The sequence below is a fragment of the Cygnus atratus genome, chromosome Z (assembly GCF_013377495.2).
Source record: "Cygnus atratus isolate AKBS03 ecotype Queensland, Australia chromosome Z, CAtr_DNAZoo_HiC_assembly, whole genome shotgun sequence".
Taxonomy (NCBI): Eukaryota; Metazoa; Chordata; class Aves; order Anseriformes; family Anatidae; genus Cygnus; species Cygnus atratus.
In genome coordinates this window covers 9,119,188-9,137,797 of record NC_066396.1, presented here as the reverse complement: position 1 = coordinate 9,137,797, position 18,610 = coordinate 9,119,188, and the positions used below count along the sequence as shown (strand labels likewise).

The 18,610-nt window shown below is 45.2% G+C and overlaps 2 protein-coding genes across 9 annotated transcripts in view; one reads left to right on the top strand and one right to left on the bottom strand.

Moving 5' to 3' along the window:
• The window catches only part of KIF24 (kinesin family member 24), a 34,756-nt gene extending 21,367 nt beyond the window's left edge, over positions 1 to 13,389 (top strand). For both annotated transcript variants that reach the window (XM_035565910.2, XM_050716273.1), the window contains 5 exons: positions 1,883 to 1,954; positions 2,896 to 3,005; positions 3,883 to 6,306; positions 8,000 to 8,093; positions 10,370 to 13,389. In XM_035565910.2, the coding sequence (XP_035421803.1) occupies positions 1,883 to 1,954; positions 2,896 to 3,005; positions 3,883 to 6,306; positions 8,000 to 8,093; positions 10,370 to 10,510 (2,841 nt within the window). In that variant the 3' untranslated portion in view covers positions 10,511 to 13,389. The remainder of the gene's footprint in view (positions 1 to 1,882; positions 1,955 to 2,895; positions 3,006 to 3,882; positions 6,307 to 7,999; positions 8,094 to 10,369) is intronic.
• A 440-nt stretch (positions 13,390 to 13,829) lies between these two features.
• UBAP1 (ubiquitin associated protein 1) overlaps positions 13,830 to 18,610 on the bottom strand; it is a 33,394-nt gene continuing 28,613 nt past the window's right edge. For all 7 annotated transcript variants that reach the window (XM_035565915.2, XM_035565913.2, XM_035565917.2 and 4 more), the window contains 2 exons: positions 17,799 to 17,900; positions 13,830 to 16,040 (listed from right to left, as the gene is read on the bottom strand). In XM_035565915.2, coding sequence (XP_035421808.1) covers positions 15,900 to 16,040; positions 17,799 to 17,900 — 243 coding nt within the window. In that variant the 3' untranslated portion in view covers positions 13,830 to 15,899. The remainder of the gene's footprint in view (positions 16,041 to 17,798; positions 17,901 to 18,610) is intronic.

Sequence of the window (18,610 nt, the reverse complement as noted above, 5' to 3'; positions counted from 1 at the left end):
GCTCTGTTTTGAGAATGGAGGAAAGCTTTTCTTGCACAAAGACCATCCTGCTGTGGAATATTATTAGCACTCAAACTGGGAGATAGCTTGTAAAGTGAATGTGTTTGCATACTTTGTGTTTTCTTGAGTACTTGCTGATGAATAACAGAGTTGTGGGGAATCAGGACCTGAACAAAAATTATTCCTGAGGACTGAGGTTTAATGTGGGTTTGTGAGATTGTTTTAAAAGGAACTTTAAAATCAGTGTGTACACTTTTGCAGAGTAAGTACCTAGGCAATCTAGAAGTAGTGACTGAATTAACTATAAAAGGCATTGTTGGGTAAGTCTGCAGCCTGTGAAACCTAGCTCTGTCTTTCATGATCGTAGTGTTCTCTTCTAGCCTTAAAATACAGAAAGTTTGTATTTTGCTACTAGTTTAAATATTTGTGGTGATTTCAGGTAGAAGATACTCAGATACTGCAATTATGAGAAGCAGGATTAAACATTAGAATAGTTTGATCTTGCTAGAGGTGTGATTTTTAATAAAATTTGGTAAAAGAAAGAAATAGGTGTAATTTCAAGTTGGTGTTGTTCCTTTAAATGTAGGAAGGCTGCTTCATGCTAGTATCAGTATCACCATGACAATACTGTCATCTGCTTATTTTTCCCATGATAAATCTTATAAATGACTTGTCTCGTGGCTATACAGTCCACTTCTGCTGGTTTTAGAGAGCATCTAGGTTTGATATGCAGTGTGATGTTATTCTGATTATTCCAGTGGAAACAGGGCAAAAAAAACGTAAACCTCTGTTTGAAAATGACATCCTTTTCCAAGGCTGGTAATAAAACTAGATGTTTGTTCGGGAATACCAGCTACCTCTGTTGATGGTTGCTAACAAGAACATCTGATGTGTTTTGTGAAAGGCATGGGTGTAGCTAGCTGCACATGTTCTGCTAGTTTTAATTGAAGTCTTGTGTATATTTCTTAATTATTAGCCTCTCAAAGGCCACATTGAAGTGTTTATATAGACAGGCTGCATCTGTACTGCCTTCTGAGAATGGCCTTAAACTGGGCTTGAACCCAGCTGCCCTGACAGCTAACTAGTGCCAGTTCGTCTTCTTCCTGCTGGTGGGGTGTGGGGCTTTGCACCGGTGTGAGGAGGAAAGAGATCATCTGCCGTCTGACAGAGCCCAGTGTACCCGCACTTGCAGTGTACATGGGTGGAACATCTAGACTGTAGATTAGAATCAGTATGGGGAGGAATATGCCTTTGTTTAGCTTATATGAAAAAGCTCCGGTATGAAAATATTAAATATTGTCAGTGGCATAAGAAATTTGCACTGCTGTTATCCGAACAGCAGTGCTTTGTTACTTTTCAGAAGGGAGAGAATTTCTTTTAGAAGAAAGGAATTTATGAGAGATAAAGCTCAGAAAGCTGTGTTCTTAGGATGTTACATGTTTATGAATCCAGCGTACACCTGCCATGCAAGCTGCAGCCTAATCTGGTGTACACCCAATGTGACTAAAAACTAGTTAGTTATGGTGAGGGCAGCAGTAGGCCCACAGTAGCGTGGAGCTCAATGTGTGCTGAACATTAGTGTATTTACACAGACTTTTAGACATGTGTTATATAGCCCACAGAACCTGCAGGCTGGTTTAGGGATGCTTTGTGCTGCAGTTTTGCTCTCTGAACGCAGCTAAACTGCTGCCAATGCCTGAACTAGCTGAAGCTGGCCATTCATTGCTGTGGCAGCAACAAATTCCACTTGTGAGGGACACTGTAGGAATTAAAGTGCATGAGGGAAATAGTAAATTCATAGGTAAGGTTTGATGCAATTTAGTTCAGTGTTACTGTCACTGTGTCACTGAAATATTTTCCCCATTTTTCGTTTCTTTTATAGCTAAAGGAATGCATTCGGGCCTTGGATCAGGAGCACGCGCATACACCTTTCCGGCAAAGCAAATTAACTCAGGTAAAAGGGGCAGAAAGTCAACGGTAGTAGATACTACACTGCTGAGAACAAAATGAAAATTAAAAAAAACTCACGATTCAGTAACTGCTATTAAACCCTTGGGGGGAAAAAAAAAAAAAAAAAGAGAGAACAATGCATAGCTCTTCCAAAAAATAATGTTAAAGATAATCACAGGGTTGAGGCCAACTGCCAGCTCACCCAGTCAGTCCTGGGGACTAGCGTGGTAGTTAAAAACAAACAAGCAAACAAACAAACAAACAGAAATCCAGCTTCCCCAAAAGTGCCCTAGCTCCCAAATTCTGGGATTGAGTCTTCATTGTCCTGTGTGAATTTTTATATGAAGAACCCTATGGACTAGTCACAATTGGATATTCATGTTGTGTATAACTCCAGAAACAGACTCTTTCAGAGTTCCGTCCATTTCCACCCACTCCATAACCAGTCTTGCATCTTCTGTGCAGTAACAGTCACAGGAGTTTTGATCAACATTTCTTTGCTGCAGTTGTAACATACGTTTTGAGGAATAAAGCATATGGGCACCCTTGTGGCACCTGTCTTGTTCAGAGCACTGATTAACACTCATAGTGTTTTTAAATTGTAAACAAAGAATGGCAAGATGAATTGAGACAAGAGAAATACACTTTAAAAAAAAAAAAAAAAAGAGGCAGTTACCATGCATCACCTACCTGAGTTGTAAAACTGTCTCTGTACCCATCGTTAATTTACAGGAAATGCAAGATAGCTTAGCCCAACTTTTCATAAGTTCTGAGGTAAAGTAAATCACTTACATAGAATCATAGAATGGTTTGGGTTGGAAGGGACCTTAATGATCACCTAATTCCAACCCCCTTCGTATTTTGTGTAACATAAGAGCAAGCATGTGTTTAAGAACATATATGAATTGCTAAGAATCTTAAACTTATTTTTCCTTCTAATCCTAGGTACTAAAGGATTCTTTCATTGGCAATTCCAAGACATGTATGATAGCCAATGTATCACCTAGCCACATAGCTACAGAGCATACCCTGAACACTTTACGATATGCTGACAGGTAGGTGATGAATCTCAATCTTGCCAAAAAAGTGTGGTTTAATGTTTGTGGTTGTATTGGAAATGTTGACTTAAGTAGGAAATGCAATTTTCACAAAGCAATAAAATCCTTACCTGTTCCACTCTTACACCGGGTCTTGAAATTCTCTGGGTCTGTAAATCCTTTCTGATAACAGCTTTTAGTGGTGAAAATATCACTCTGCTCCCTTTAACAGCAGCATTGCTAGCCTCATCACTCAAACACTTTGTTTGTTTTGTATTGTAGTTCTACCTCAAACACGCTCAAGTCCTTTGCCCTCCCTCCTACACAGGAGGACATAGATTGCAGGCTGTGCAGTGCTGGGGTTAAGAGGACAAGAGATGCTTAAGGAGAAGAGGAATAAAGGAAACAATTGAGGGGACAGGGTGATGCCAGTTCAGCAGCCCTTCACAGTTGCACTGAAGAGTCTGATCCAGACACAGTGTAGCACTGTATACATGTCTCGTGAGCTAATTAGCTCCACTGCAACTACTTCCAAAAGCTCTATTTTGTGTCTTGTGGGACTATACGATGTGCTGTGGAGAGTACTGGTTTGTCTTGAGATAGCGCTGTGCCACGCAGCATTATAAAGCATGGAAATGAAACCCACTTCCACTGAAAGAGGCTGTCTTCACTCCTTCGACCTGTTACGCACTGTTCGAGGAAGCACTTCAAAGTACTGCTACAGGCCTTTCCAGAAGTTCAGGCATTTTGATAGAGGTGTTCTGATGCCTGCCTGGATCACGGATAATTAAAAGAGAAATCATGACATTGAATTCAGTGTTTAGTTTGTATTAGTCTGTTCTGAAGACCTGTTATTAATCTGAAAGCATGACATCTATGCCAATCTCATTTACAGGGTGAAAGAGCTGAAGAAAGGGATTAAGTGTTCTACTCCTGTCACAAACAGACGTCGAACAGCTGGAAACGTATCTCCAAAACGTGTCCAAAACTCTCCCTCCTTGCCACCTGGAGAAAAGAGCTCTCCAAAGAAAGTGAAGCTAGGTCTCCAGCACCCTTCGAGTGCTACAAAAACAAAGGCGTGTCCTCCAGCCCTCCAGCCACCCAGTGTCCCTTTTACCTCTACCCCCAGGGGAGTCAACAAAGGACATGCCTACAAAGGAAGTCCCAGCTCACTATGGTTCCACCACACTAGTCCAATTAAGGGATTCTTACGGATAGGACATCCCTTGAAGAAGAAAACCGATGATCTGTCCCCCTACTCTGAGAAGAACGCCACTGCGAAGGATTTTATCATCAAAAACACTGCCGCGGCAGAAACAAAAGAGAGTGGCCAAAGAGATAAGTACATGCAAGACAGACCACCTGTCCAGTGCCTAAAAGTCCAGACAGTGCAACCTGTGCAGAAACAGCTTGTTTCTAGAGATGATTTTTCCTTTGGAGATGGAAATCTGCCTTCTGACAGCAGGCAGGAATGGGGAAACACCTTTGCTAAACAGTGCATTGAAACCTGGACAAATCTGTCTCCATTTCAGAAGGAAAGGGAGGAACATTTACGCCTTTATCACCAGCAATTTCAGCAGCCACCTATTCTACAGCACAAACTGAACTACCAGCCTCTCGAGAGGTTTTTAACACAGTATAAGCCCCAGGAGATTGAAGTGAAGCAGGAGCTGAGCCTTACACCCACAGAAGCACAGAGCAAAGAGGGGATGCAGCTGGAAGATCTTGATGACAGTGATTTTAGTGAAGATTCTTTCTCACCTGTCTGCAGTCAAAAGAACGTGAAGAGAAGAAACACCAACAAATGCAGTAAACACTCATTTTTCCTTCATCAAAGAGAACAAGGAACTGAGGAAGAGCAAAAAGGCCAAAAGCGACAGGATTTATTTTTTAAATATGCATTACGCTCGCAAGAACACGAACTAGATGACAGCTGGGATTGTAGCGAGGGCAGCCCAAAGATGGAGGAATCCATTAAAAATGCAGGCTGCAGCAAAACGCCATCAGACTGGAGCTACGACTTAGCTATGGAGTCCTCCTCAAGCAACACTGCGGAAAAACCTTGCTGCTTACAAGAAGATCCTGCTTGTAACTGGAAAAATAGCCAAGATTTCCTGGCTGATGACAAACAGTACAAATCCAAACACAGGTGTCCAGTTTACTCCAGTGAAGTCACCTTGACTCCAGAAAAGGATACTTCAAACTCATATTCTTCTCCTGTATTGAAATCGGGAACACCAGAGTGCAAAGAGATTCTCCTCCAGCGTGAGGAGAAGGAAGAATCTACTCTGGATGGACAGGCTGCCCTTGCAGGAGACATTAAATGGAAAGCTAGAAAAAATGATGTTAACTGTTGTGGATCTTCCAGTTGTTCCTCAGAATTCACACCTGAGCTTGTGGCCCCTCTCCCGGTACCCCTTCTTGACTATGAGGAAACAACGGATGCAGAGAACATTTCTTCTAACCAAGAAAAGTCCCCCCGTGTGAAACAGATGTTGGGCAGGAGCATACACAGGTCCCAGAAGAGGTTTGAGGAGGAGGCCTGGCAGTGCACCAGAAGCAGAGCTCTGACAGACAGCATGCTGGAGCTGGGCGAGCAAGTGCGTCGTGGTGGAAGACACTGCACCCTGCAGCGCTGCCCACAGGCAGGGGACAGGTGGCTCTCTCCCAGCTGCTGTAATGTGAAACCGTGCTGCTGCCTTCTGGGCTCAGGTTCATCAAATCCAGGAGTCGTTCCCAGCTCCCTCGTTGGAAATAACCTGGCAGAAGCATCCACAGCTGAATGCACGGAATCCAGGGGAGAGAGAGAGGGTGCTTTGTTCCTCAGTAACAAAAAGTGCAAGGAGTACTCAGACGGCAGACAGTCTGACGCTGATGTTAAAGGGAATACCATTAATTCAGGAAAATCTAACTCAAATCAAGGACTGAACGTTGAGCCTTGGGAAACAAATGCTGAGATACCTGAAAAGAGCTTTTTTTCGGGTGCATCATGTTTACTCACTGTGGGAAATACGGATTATGCAGTCCAGTCCCCCTCTCAGGAAAGCAGCCTGCTGCAGCCAAAGTCAGGACTGAGAAACGAGGACCTCAGTCGTTCTGAAGAGCCAGCCAAGTCATCGTTCAGCAGTGAGGAAATGGGGTTGCTTAAGAGCAAATTGATGCAGACTATTTTTACACAAGAGGCTTTTGTTGCAGATTCAGGATCTGCAACCAAAGATACTAAGCCATTAGCGAATGCAAACAGTCCCTCCAACGTCAGCTCTCTGAGTGGTGTATCTGAGGTGGGAAAGTGGCAGAAGGAGGCCCTAGAAAAGGCACAGTAAGTCTTGCTCTTCGCTAAAGCTTGTCATGAAGCTTAGAAAATCTAATCATACTTGGTAGATCTGCCCTTATTTGTGTATCATGCTTATATGCACTTTAAAAACTGATGGGAAATCTATCTATGAAATAATTATTTAATAAGATAAATGATGATTTATACTCATCATCGTGTATAAATGTATGATTGCCTGTTATTTAGTGATATTTTAAAATCTCACAGGAAGCCAATTACTCTATTAGAGTTTCCTAAGATGATGTTACAGGAATTAATATTATATCATAAGCTGAAATTCTCAGTAACTAATTGGTTCCTGTAAGCTGTAAAGTACCTAAAATATATCAGACCCTCTCATCAAAAAGCAGGTGATAGCTGTTGCATCCCTGCAGAAAGAAAAACAGCTAGGGCAGCTAGTCAGACACTGAAGATCTGGATGTAGAGCTGCCTCTGTCAGCTCCTGAGGACTGGACTGCATTCACATGTCAGAAAATACATTGTTGGCCAGAGAAACTTACAGAGAGGAACAGGAGCACTACCTTCCCACTGTGCCTGTTTTTCACCAAAATGACTTACAACCTCATGGTCTTACCAGACATCTTTTGCTGCTCCATTTCTCTGTGGTAAAAAGCAGCACCAAGATGCACTCCTCAGTCAGCAAGGCCTTCCTTACCCAGAACCAGTGCAGTCCACTGCTCTTCAGGGAACGCTGGTGTGCACTTCATAGAATCCCAGGATGGTTGGGGTTGGAAGGGACCTCAAAGCTCACCCAGTCCCACTCCCCTGCCATGGGCAGGGACCCCTCCCAGCAGCCCAGGCTGCCCCCAGCCCCATCCAGCCTGGCCTCGGGCACTGCCAGGGATGGGGCAGCCACAGCTTCTCTGGGCAGCCTGGGCCAGGGCCTCACCACCCTCTGAGGGAAGAATTTCCTCCTAATCTAATCTAAATCTCCCCTCTCTTAGTTTCAAGCCATTCCCCCTTGTCCTATCACTGCACCCCCTGACACAGAGTCCCTCCCCAGCTCTCCTGCAGCCCCCTTTAGGCTGCTTTAAGATCACCCCGGAGCCTTCTCTCCTCCGGGCTGAACACCCCCAGCTCCCTCAGCCTGTCCCCACAGCAGAGGTGCTCCAGCCCTCCTAGCATCCTCAGGGCCCTCTTTAGGTTTGCTCTAACAGCTCCATGTCCTTCTTATATTGGGGGCCCCAGAGCTGAACACAGTGCTCCAGGTGAGGTCTCATGAGAATCAAAGGATCACTGAGGTTGGGAAAGACATCTAAGGTCATCTAGTCCAACCTTTAAACTTGTACTAAAGTTCGCCAGCAATCTATGATACTAAGTTCTGAACGTGCACGTTTCTTCAAGACCTCCAGGGGTGGTGACTCAACCATGTCCCTGGGCAGCCTATTCAAATGCCACCCAGCCCTTTCAGTAAAGAATTTTCTTCTCATCTCCAACCTAACCTCCCCCCCCCGGTGCAACTTGAGGCCATTTCCCCTCATCTTAGTACTTGGAGAGCAGAGTAAAGGGGAGAATCACCTCACTTACTTCCTGAATGCCAGGGACCACAGGCTTACTCTGGGTTTTAAGCAAGGCTTACTCTGGGTTTTCCTCCTTCTTAAAAGCTAATTGGAGCTCGATAGCAATTAAAAGTAGCGCAGCAGGCTGTGTAACCAAGGATATATTTTATCTTAACCAGACAGGCTATGATTCGGGCCCATCGGCAGCAGCTGGATGAAATGGCATCCTTGTGCTTCAAGGAGGAGTGCTTGATAAATCAGATGTCAGCAACGGTAAGTGGTTTAGACGAAGATTTCATTGCCAGTTGAACTTGCATAAATTGATTTTAGAGATCATTAACTTGAATTAGTGAAGTGACATGCCTGGTCAGTTCCTCCACTCATTCTCTGGTGCCTCTCTGAGTCCTAGCAGAGGCCACTTACTTCCAGTACCTGACGTGTCTTTGCCAGCCTCCACAGTGCCTGGTCCCTGGGGGAGAAGGAGGCTGATGGCTCAGCTCTGAACTGCTCGTCTCTGATAAGACAGCTTTGCCTTAGCTTGGGGTATTGGTGCCAGACCATACCCACCCGGGCACCTCCCCAGGTGGAGTTTTTCTCCTTACAGGCTGGACCAAGTAAGTCAATACAGGAGAAAATAGCACACGTGTGAAGCATGACACTGGGATGGCACAGCTGGTGGTGTCATGCCACACAGCCTCTTCCTCCTGGGAGACCCTTGCTTATCATACTGCAGCTGTGCCTGGCCCCACTCCCTCTGGTGCTCTAACTGTTGTGGCTTCTGCCCTCACGGGCTCTTGATTTCTGTCACTCAAGTGTTCCTTGGCTTGCCTGTGTCTTGGATTACACTAGTAAAGGCTGGACCTCAAGCCTGGCACCTGCACGGCCCCACCACCAGCCAGTTCTCAGTTTCTCCTGCATCCTAACAGATGCGTGTCACAGCTGTGTGACAAGTCTTATCTCTCACCCAGCTCATCTCAGTGAGCACCTCCTGCCTTCCCTGTTCCCTCATCTTATCAATAAAGCCAAATTACATTACCGCATTACGTTATCACAACCACCTTAATTGCTATCACAGTTCAGATTTGCAGTACAGCTACAGGCACTCTTGCCTCAGGGAATTCAGACTGGAGCCACCCCGTGGTTTATCTGCTGTGATTTCCAGCTGCACGCGCTGTATTGCCAGACAACGCACAAATTCACAAAGCAGTATAAGAGCCATAAGATGCATTAGTTTTGTGGCAGAGAATGCTCTGATAAGAAGCAACCTTTTTTTTTTTTTTAATTCTTATTTTATTGTATCTGAGATTTTTTCTTGCTAGTTGTTGGTCATACCCTTCCATTATTTGCCCCTTGTAGCAAGCAATCATTTTCTGGCCAGCAGAATTCGGACAATCATGCCAGGTGTCCAGCAGTGGGTGAATAACTTAACACTACTGGGTATATTTCACAGCATGACCTTGCTTTAGGCAATGCAGTTAGCTTGGACTTCCCATATCAGTTTCTCTCCTTCCACTTTCAGATGGCTGCAACTTCTCCAGCCATGAAACTGTGGCTGTGGGAGAGATTCCTGCCAAGACCAGCCACACACTGAACCACACAGTGTTTAAAGTGCTTAAGAAACATAGGCTAGGGCAGCTGGGCTAGTCTTCATTATTGCTGATGTCCGTGCAGGACAAAGATACAATGCACGAGATAGCTGGAGTTCTGCCAAATGAACCTGTGAATGATTAATTTTCGTGTGGTAGCAGCTGCAGCCCCCAGCCCCAAGGACACTGACGCTTCCCAACTTCTTAGATACTGACCTGGGAATAAATGCACCGAGCTCTGCTCTCAGCTGGAGACAGAGCAATTATTAACACAAGACCTACTTAAAAATAACTGCATCCGTTTCATTTTAATCAGAATTTTGGATCACATTTTATCCAACAGTGTGGCAGGTCGCGATGGAAGGTGAGGTTCCACTTGGCCTGGGCTACACACCACTGCTGTTTCTCCTGTGCAATCTGGCAGACCTGTAGCCAGGCAGCAGTTGGACAAGCCCTGCGAGCTGATGTGAAATAATCCCTTCCCTCTCATTTCTCCATAAAATGGGCTATTATGTCGATCAGTGAGGTGCCCAGCTCACCATTTATCTTCATGACTGTTAAATGCAACACAAGAAGTGTCTGGAACACAGCTCAGTACGTTGTAAAACTGTACATCAGATCACCAGTCTCTATACCTAACCCTTAAAAAGCTAACCTGTGTAGAAAGGTGACAGCAGGAACCTTATACATTTTTATTTTCTGAAACCGGTATAGTAGCTGTAATTTTACCAACAGAAGGAAAAAAAAAAAAAAGGAGAGGACTAAGTTAACCTCAGTATTTAGAGGTATTGAGCTTTGCTGTCTATAAGGGTCAGGGCTTCAAGATGGAAACACTGATGAAATGTACGGTAGCTTGGAAAACATGTTTTTTTTTTGTACTGCTGCAGTATATAAAATACGCTGAACGTCTCCAACCTGCTGCTGCTGTTGTTCCCTAAACTTTCCTTTTGTCTTCCTTCACAGGATTTTCAGAATTTCGTCACCAAGCTAGATGAAATCCTGGTACTGAAGTCGAAATGTATCCAAACCATGCGAGCCCAGCTTCAGCTCTATTTAGCCTCTCCTAGCACTGACACATCCCTGCAAACACCTCCACCAGTTTAGACCTGCTGTGCTTACACATGCACAAGAACAGTTTTGGAAACAGCCAGCTAGTGTTTCACCACACTTGGTGCTGCAGAGCGTGGGTGGGAAGGGGCTAGCTTTTGGTTTGATGGTTTGTGATTAGTGCATATTTTAGCTAAGGATGGAGAGAATTCTGAGTAAATAACAGATGATTACTTGGCAACATGAGATTTGTATTTCCTTAATACCAGTAAGCCACATTCTTAAAAATAACAACTCAGCAGTGCTTAAATATCTCACCAAGCGGCAGGCAGTCCTGTCCACAGTATTCACAGCAGCTTCTCACATGTTACAGGCACTTCTGTGCTGCTAACAAAATGAAGGGAAAAAAACAAAACAAAACAAAATACTTTGAAGTCAGACTTAGGTCTGAACAGAAATGTTCAAAAGCTATCCAGAAAAGTGTTTGCAAACAGAAGTGAAGAAACCGCTTAAGTACACTAAAGTAACTAGACCAAAAGTAAATTAAATCAAGGCAGGATACGAAGTTCTGGGCTTTCAGAAGGAAAGCTACTGGAGCATTTGTTCTTTGCGTGGGATGAACACTGCAGACCTGCTGAAAGAGATCACTGAAGTCACAAGTAACGAGTGGTTGAGTAGGAGGCTTATGTACAAGGGACTTTGTACCACAGGTTCATCTAGCGTGTTAATAAGCACATTGTTTTCACTGGTGCCAAGAGAAAGAAGACAAAAGCTCGCCTTCTACAAGCCATGTCTGAGCTCTGCTCAGCTGCAGAGTGCTTGTGGTCTGGGTTGACAACTGATTTGTCACATCAGAAGAGTGCAGTTATAGGCAGTGGGATTTAAGAAGCTGACAGTGCCGTTACACCAACCTGGTATTTGAGTCAAGAACTACAGAACAATGAGCTGGAACCCTGCAAAAATCTCTGCTGCTGCATGCACCCCAGCTGAACCACAGAATAAGCCCACTTGCTGACGCCACAAGCGACCATGAAACACGCTCAGCTAAAACAACACTCTGCAAGTGCTCCCACTCCAAAATTTGGTCTGCCACAGCATATTCAGCCATCTCAGCGTTTCCTCAGTAATGGCCGTAGTAGCTCAATAGCTGTAAATGCTAAGGTAAGGGAACACTGCTGTCTGACCAGCTGCGAATTTCGCCACCTGCTTCTACAGCTACCACGAGGAGCCAGGTTTGGCGGCAGCAGCGCAGTGGTTGCAGATACACAGCTCTCTGGGTTGTGTATTTGATGCAAGGAACGTCACACAGCATAGCCCTGGGGAACAGGAGTGCAAGGGAAGGAGTGACGGTTGTAACTGAGGAAGAAAGTCCTGCATCAGGGCCCTGATCTTTGCGGGAAGGTATTTAGTCCCTCTCGACCCTGACGTAACCAGGCTCTGAGTTTAGGGACCTCAAGATAGTTGCTGTGTCCCGGCTCCAGGCCACCAGCAAGTCACAGCTGAAGCAAGGCCTCCCAGTCCCATTTTAAGAAGCCTTCCTTGCTTAGAGAAATGAGGCATTCAGGGGCAAGGCTCTTCAGCCTCAGTGCCTCATCTCCTGGAGACAGGGCTAGCTTTCCCGTGCATAAGGTGAGGAGACCACATGGCAGCTGGTTAGTCCTCGTACCTTCTGAAAGCACAAATAGATGTGAGTACCTGCAGTAGTTCCCACAGCCCTTGCTCAGTGAGCACACAGAAGTGAGGCAATCACAGAGCTGCTGAGCACTTTCACAAGTTAGCTTGGAGCTGAGGAAAAGGTGGGACTGCAGGATGTGTGCACAGGTCACGAGAAAGTGAGAGGTCCTGCCAGCAACGCAGCGCTAGCTGGGTGGAAAGAGAGGGAAAACTTTCCCTCCGTGTACTTTGACATTTGGGACGGGGGAGTGACTGTACTTTAACCCAGTAGAGGACTTATTTAAAGAGGAGCTCAGCAAAAGTACGTTCAGTCTTTCCCCACCTCTTACCCAAGCTGATCATCCCTAAACTGGCACCACGGGAGAACCGTTCACACACCACCAGAGTGCCATGTCCTAACCTCACTGCTTTCAGAGGAGCTGTAAGAAGACAGATGAATGACCAAAAATTTCCATCAGCAGAGGAAATCTGAGTTAACCCAGCTAACAAACTGAAGCCACCCGTGCAGTTCCTGTTGGTCTGCCCTAAAAAAACATGAGCAAGCCTGGCAAATCTGAGCCCCAGTGCAAGTCCCCAGAGCAGGAACTACTTGCTCCCTCACAGAATGGCTAGAAACACCAAAAAACATCAATTTGAAACAAGAAGTCTTTTAAACTGGAGCCATCAAGGTAACCCATGAGGTTGTACCTTGTTTGATACAAGATTCTATCATCGATCTGTTCTCAGAACAGTGTATCCCCTGCTGCATGTGAGGCTCTGCTAAAATAAAAGCAGCTCCGGCTGTGAAAATTCACCCACCCTTAGCAGTAACAGGGCTACTGACACCGTTGAACTGCTGCATGCCCAGGAGATACCAAAACTGGGCTCGCAGCATGCAACAGAAATGACCGGCGCTGTTATTGAAAGGGGTAGAATTTTTCTCTCCACTTTTAGGGTTATTACCTACATGCTGCTTTAACTCTTGTGTGAAGGTGTGCTAACAGTGTTTGAAAGCGTCATCCCCTCCCAGGTGTTTGCACTGATGCCTGAAACAAATGGTTTTCTTTTCAACATGAAGAATGAATGTGAATTTTGTGCTGTTACAGCAGTCTTTTCAGAAGATTTTTGAGGGACTGGCCCTGCACAATCAAATAAATACAGAAGTAAAGTGGATTCATTTTTGTATGCAAGTGCAACAAAGACTATTAATGTTCATGGCAGAAGCTTGATGTTTTATTTGAATAGCTCACATTATTTAAAATAAAATTCAATTTACTACAGAACTCTGGTAAAATCTCTTCTAAAATAAATGTGATGAAAACAACTAAATGTTTGATTGTAAAAGATCAGCTAGGGTTGGGAATCTGCACAAGATGCCCATGGCCCCTGGCCTGTTGTTCCACATTTCAGCAGCTCGCCCTCCAGCTCCCAGGTGCACACAGGGTCTGGCAGAGCCCAGCAGGCAGCAGTTTTGGCTTTGCCTCTACACTCCTCATCCTGACACCCAGATCTCAGCATTCAGCAGCAGCTAGCACAGAGGCAGAACAGCCTCTGACAAAGCTAAGACAGCTGAGTGCCACCTACCAGGTACGTAAATCAGGCTGCTGATTTGAGAACCTAAGGGAAAGCAAAGGTCTCAAGACTGACCAGGAACATTTGTCTTCTCACCACCTAGAAGGAAAGGAGAACCCCAGCCTCATCCCCAAACAAAAATTAACACACATTAACCAAAGAGATGATTTTATTCAGAGGTTTGGTCTAAGTAGTTTTGCTTCTTCACCGGCAAGACTTCTTGCCTGCTCAGGACTGCCGAGTACCAGACAGGAACCTGTTTGGATATTAACTCTGAGAAACCAGAGACAAGCAACACAACTAAACACGCACAGCAGTAACAGTAAAGCAGGTTTATTGTTGTTTTCCAGCTTTTCTGACTGATCAGAACTCCATTTCCTTGTTTCAAACTGTCACATTTCTCACTGGGGAAGGAAAGCTGGGCACCTGATTAACCTGAGCCCCCAGAAGCAGCCCAAACTTGATATTAATTGCTGACCATCCGCTGGTGAATGTCCTTGGACAAGTTTTTCTCAGCCCCAGCACTAGAAGCTGGTGAAGCTCGGTGCTACAGGATACAACACAAAGAAGTCTGCCCTGGTCCCGCTCATCATTCTTCTCCAGATCTCTTAGATACTTACAGGTGCATCTCCCCTCAACATCATTTTGTTTTAAATAAAGGTATGTAATTAACATTGTTGTCCTCCTCACAGAATTCCCGGAGTTAACAGTGGCCCCAGAGGTGATGCTTTGGCTGTACAAAGTTAATAGCATAACAGAGACTGATGCCATCTCCTTCAGGGTCCTGATGAACTACAAAACCTCCTACTGAAAATCTGACCCAAGGCAAGGAGCCGAGCTGTTTTCCCCTCCCAAAGTCCAATGCTCCCAGCTCCATGCTCTAACATGAGTTTCGATCCCTAGGCTTGTTTGGTTTTTTTTTTTTTTAATTAAAAAAAGCCACAGGAAAAAAAGCAATAGCTTCCACCACTGCAGCCACCTGCCTGGAGACCTCAGGTAGCTCTGCCCAACGCAGACCATGTTCGCCCAACGCAGACCATGTTCGTGCGTGCCCACAGGAGCAGGCAGCACCTGGGCTTGCAGGATCCAGCAAGTTCTTCATCTGCTGAAGCCAAAGAGCATGAGAGATGGGAACCATGACACTGGGAGTTACATTTGAGGGTTTTATTAGTTGTTCTTCTGCAGAATCAAAATATTTAGCAAATTACTTTAAAGATTGCTCAAGACTGATGATATTTTATGTATTTAGAACTTGAACAGTGTACAACATAATACTCGGTACTACCAAAAACAACCCAAAACCTGATTTCTAGTACTAGATGTTATTATGTAATTCTACAGCAGTGTGGAAAATGGAACTAATGCAGTGAGTATATTTGTTTTTAAAGAAAGTGCTTGAAAGAAACCTCCTGCATCACACTGAGTATTATTTAAAACAAAAGATAGTTGATTTCCTAGCAGAACTTTTTCTTAAATATCCTATAAGCCTGGGGGATTAAGAATACTGAGCCCCAGCTCTGTGCCTTCGGGTTCAAGAACCACCAGAAGTTGCAGGTCCAGGTCGAGTTCACAGCTTACTCGCTCCAAGCAAACTTATACACCGCTCAGCATTGGACGCTCGTGTCTGGCAGAAGTGTTGGATGCATGGGTTAAAAAAAACACAAGAGGAACAGCTTCTCTTTATGCATAGCGACAGTTTCTGAACCAGTGTTTTTACTAAGTTATAGGCTTACTTTCAACCAAAAAATAAAATTCCATTGCACTAAAGGTCAAATTTAACCAGTTAATCTGGACTGTGACACAGTCAAGTAATTCAGTACAAGCAGACACCATGAAAGCAGCTTCAAAGAACCAAAGCATCCTATGTTTCAGAACCAACTTCATATTCTTCTGTCCAACTCCAGTGCAACAGTGGGGGCAACCACACCAGTCTCTGCCTATGTACAATTCCAGTAGCGGCTGGGCAGTTTAAACTCTCCGTGGCCAAGCTGGAAAAAAGGAAACTTAGGAAAGGACACTTAAAAAATTTAATTTAAGAAAGAAAGTTGGCTCCCAGTGGAAAGAGAAATGCTGGAGTGATGCACGCAGGTAGGCTTGCTCAGTCACTCTCCCATGTGTGTGAAAAGCCGGACTCCTTCCTGCCGAGAGCAAGTCACATTGGATGCGAAGGTGGCGGGGCTAGTCCTGCTCCGTGGCACGCTGAGATCCCAGGAATGTGTTTTCAGCTGGCTCCTGCACGGGCCATTAGATCTTCCAAAGCATTGTGTTGGTCATTGTTATGTAATAATAAGACCTCCTTAATGTCTTTTAGTTCAAAGCCCATTTCTTTAAACTGACTCATTAGCTGGAGAAGTTCTGTGATCTGAAAGAGACAGACGATTATTTGCAAGGGAAAAGAAAAAATCGGGGCTCAGTCTTACCCAGAGCCGGGGTTTAGCACAGAGCCAGTCTTCAGCGACCAGGCACCCAACGGGTACCATCCCACTCCCATGCACAGCCCACACACGCTCAGTTTGAAGCGAATCCACTCCACCAAGAGTTGTCAGGGCTCTGCGTGCAGCAGCCCTTGGACCTCACTTTCAGTTCCCAATATTTGCAGCCCTGCATCTCCCAAACCTTCCTCAGTGAATGCGCCGAAGCTTAGTCTGTGGTAGTATCTCAGTAGAGATTAATCAGTCTGGCCCCATTCAGACTCCCAGAAAGGTTGATTAATATCACTTTGCTCCCACATTCAGCCGCCTCTGAAGTTTTTTCAAGTTACTTTGACTTTGGGAACAGTACAATAGCCCTCGCTATCAAATGACTCTTCAGATCTAGGGCAAAACAGGGGTATTACTAAAATCCCTACTGGACATTTGTACTGGGTCTGGCTAGGATAGAGTTAACGTTCCCTGCAGTGACCCACACAGTGCTGTGCTCTGCACTTGTCACTAGAACAGCAGTGGTATCACACCAGTGTTGCGTCTGCTGCTGAGCAGTGCTGGCACAGCACCAGGACTCCCTCCAAGGCCCCACAAGCCAGTAGGATGGGGGTGGGCAAGAGGTGGGGAGGGAACATTACGTAGCTGATCCAAACCAAAGGGATATTCTATAGCATGTGATGTCATGCAGCAAGAAAAGCTGGGAAAGGGGAAGGATACTTTCTTCTCCCCCTCTTCGTTCGAGGAGGGGGAGTGTGAGTGCTGTTGTGGTGGTGTTCAGCTGCCCAGCAGGGTAAATCCACCACAGCACCGCATGCTATGCTACCAACATCACATAAATCCTTCCAGAGCTCTGAAAAAACAGCAACAACTAGTAAATCAATTCAAACATTTATGAACCCTCTGCTACTTACAGTGCCTCCACTCCAGAGGGGAAAACCAGGTTAGAACAGACAACCAGGAGATCAGTCATTTCCAATTTGGGGGGTAAGCCACTAGCAAGTGTTGTTTCCAAAACACTGTCACTTCCCTTATCTTCACAGTGTTGTTCCTCCGTTTGCAAGCTCATCACTAGCTGTATGGGTATGTTGGGGGGAAGGTAGGTGGATGGCACCTCCAAAGATTTCCCATTATAACTCAGCACACAACAGGCTGGCATACACCAAAGAGCAGTTCTGCTGTCCTCTGCTCCTGCCTCTGTACCTTTGGTGCTGGCAAAGCAGCCACACCATAAACCAGGCCCACAAAAGCTGTATTCACCAGATTTTTTTTCAGACAGACCCCTAACCGAATTTGCCAGGCAGATGCATTTTTTTGCACAGTGGAGAAGACTTACAGCCAGGGCAAGCTGGAAGGGTTTTGATGATAATTTGTTGCTTCTGAAGTTAACTCTGTGTACCGAGCACCTTGCCCAAAAGAAGACACTGTAGTTGGAATGTTGCCATCAAACTAAGCAGGGTCTTTGAAAAATAAGCTTGTTCTCATAAAAATGCATGCGAATAAGGGTAATAAAGCAAACACAAATCTGTTTTTAACATATTCCCTTTATCACCACAAGGATGTTCTTTGGCAGCCAGTTTTGACAACAAGGCAGCATTACCATGGAGCTAGAATTACACCAACCACTTCATAGAGGAACTGCTGCTAGAATTCCCCTTTGTGGTGCATTCTCACTATTGCAGAGCACACGGCACCCTCACCTTCTCCTCTGAACACTGATGCATTTCCAAAGCTGCTTCAACAAGAAGTGGATCAAAGCCCTTCTCACAAAGCTGTCCATGTGCAAACAGGTAATCCAAAACCTGCAGGGAACGAAATAAAGAAGTTTGCAGAGCTGCATTCACAGCACAGAGCCGTACACCTCTGTACATGCAGAGGAACTGAGCACAACTCCATCCCAGGCTTCACCAGGAACCGAGACAAAGCTCTTCCTGCTCTGTCTTGAGACCCTCTTTGTGCAAGAGCTTGTTCAGAAAAAAAAAAAGCAAACAAGTCCTTCTGTCTTTGTGCTCTCCCATCAGCTTCATCTTTCACTACAGTCAAACTGCCTTCCTTCTCTAGCCTTCCGTTCTGAATCACTGAGGAGACAGAAATTTAAGATTAACAGTGTTTTTCAGTCTGTGAGTTTTTAAAGGGGTACCGTAGGTCCAGCAATCAAGCTACATAGGCTTTTAGTTTCCTCTCAGACAGAACAGGTAACGCAATCTGAAAGCAGTCAGCTTCTTAAGATCACCTCAGCATACTGCTGAGCAAGCTGCAGATCCCAGCTCACATGCCCAGAAACTGGTGCCACATTTCTTATTCATTCTCAGCTTTGAGAGGTAGGGGTGAAAGTCTGACAGGTAGGAGAACGGTAGTGCTAGGAACGAGATAGGAAGCAGCATGCAAATACTGCAGGACTTGAAACTGCCCTCCGAAGGGAAATTCCTTCTGTTTGGCACTACAGCTCCTCACACAGCTTCAAGTGCTCTTGATTCGTAGGCAGCGGGCAAGCAGAGCAGCTCTACCAGCA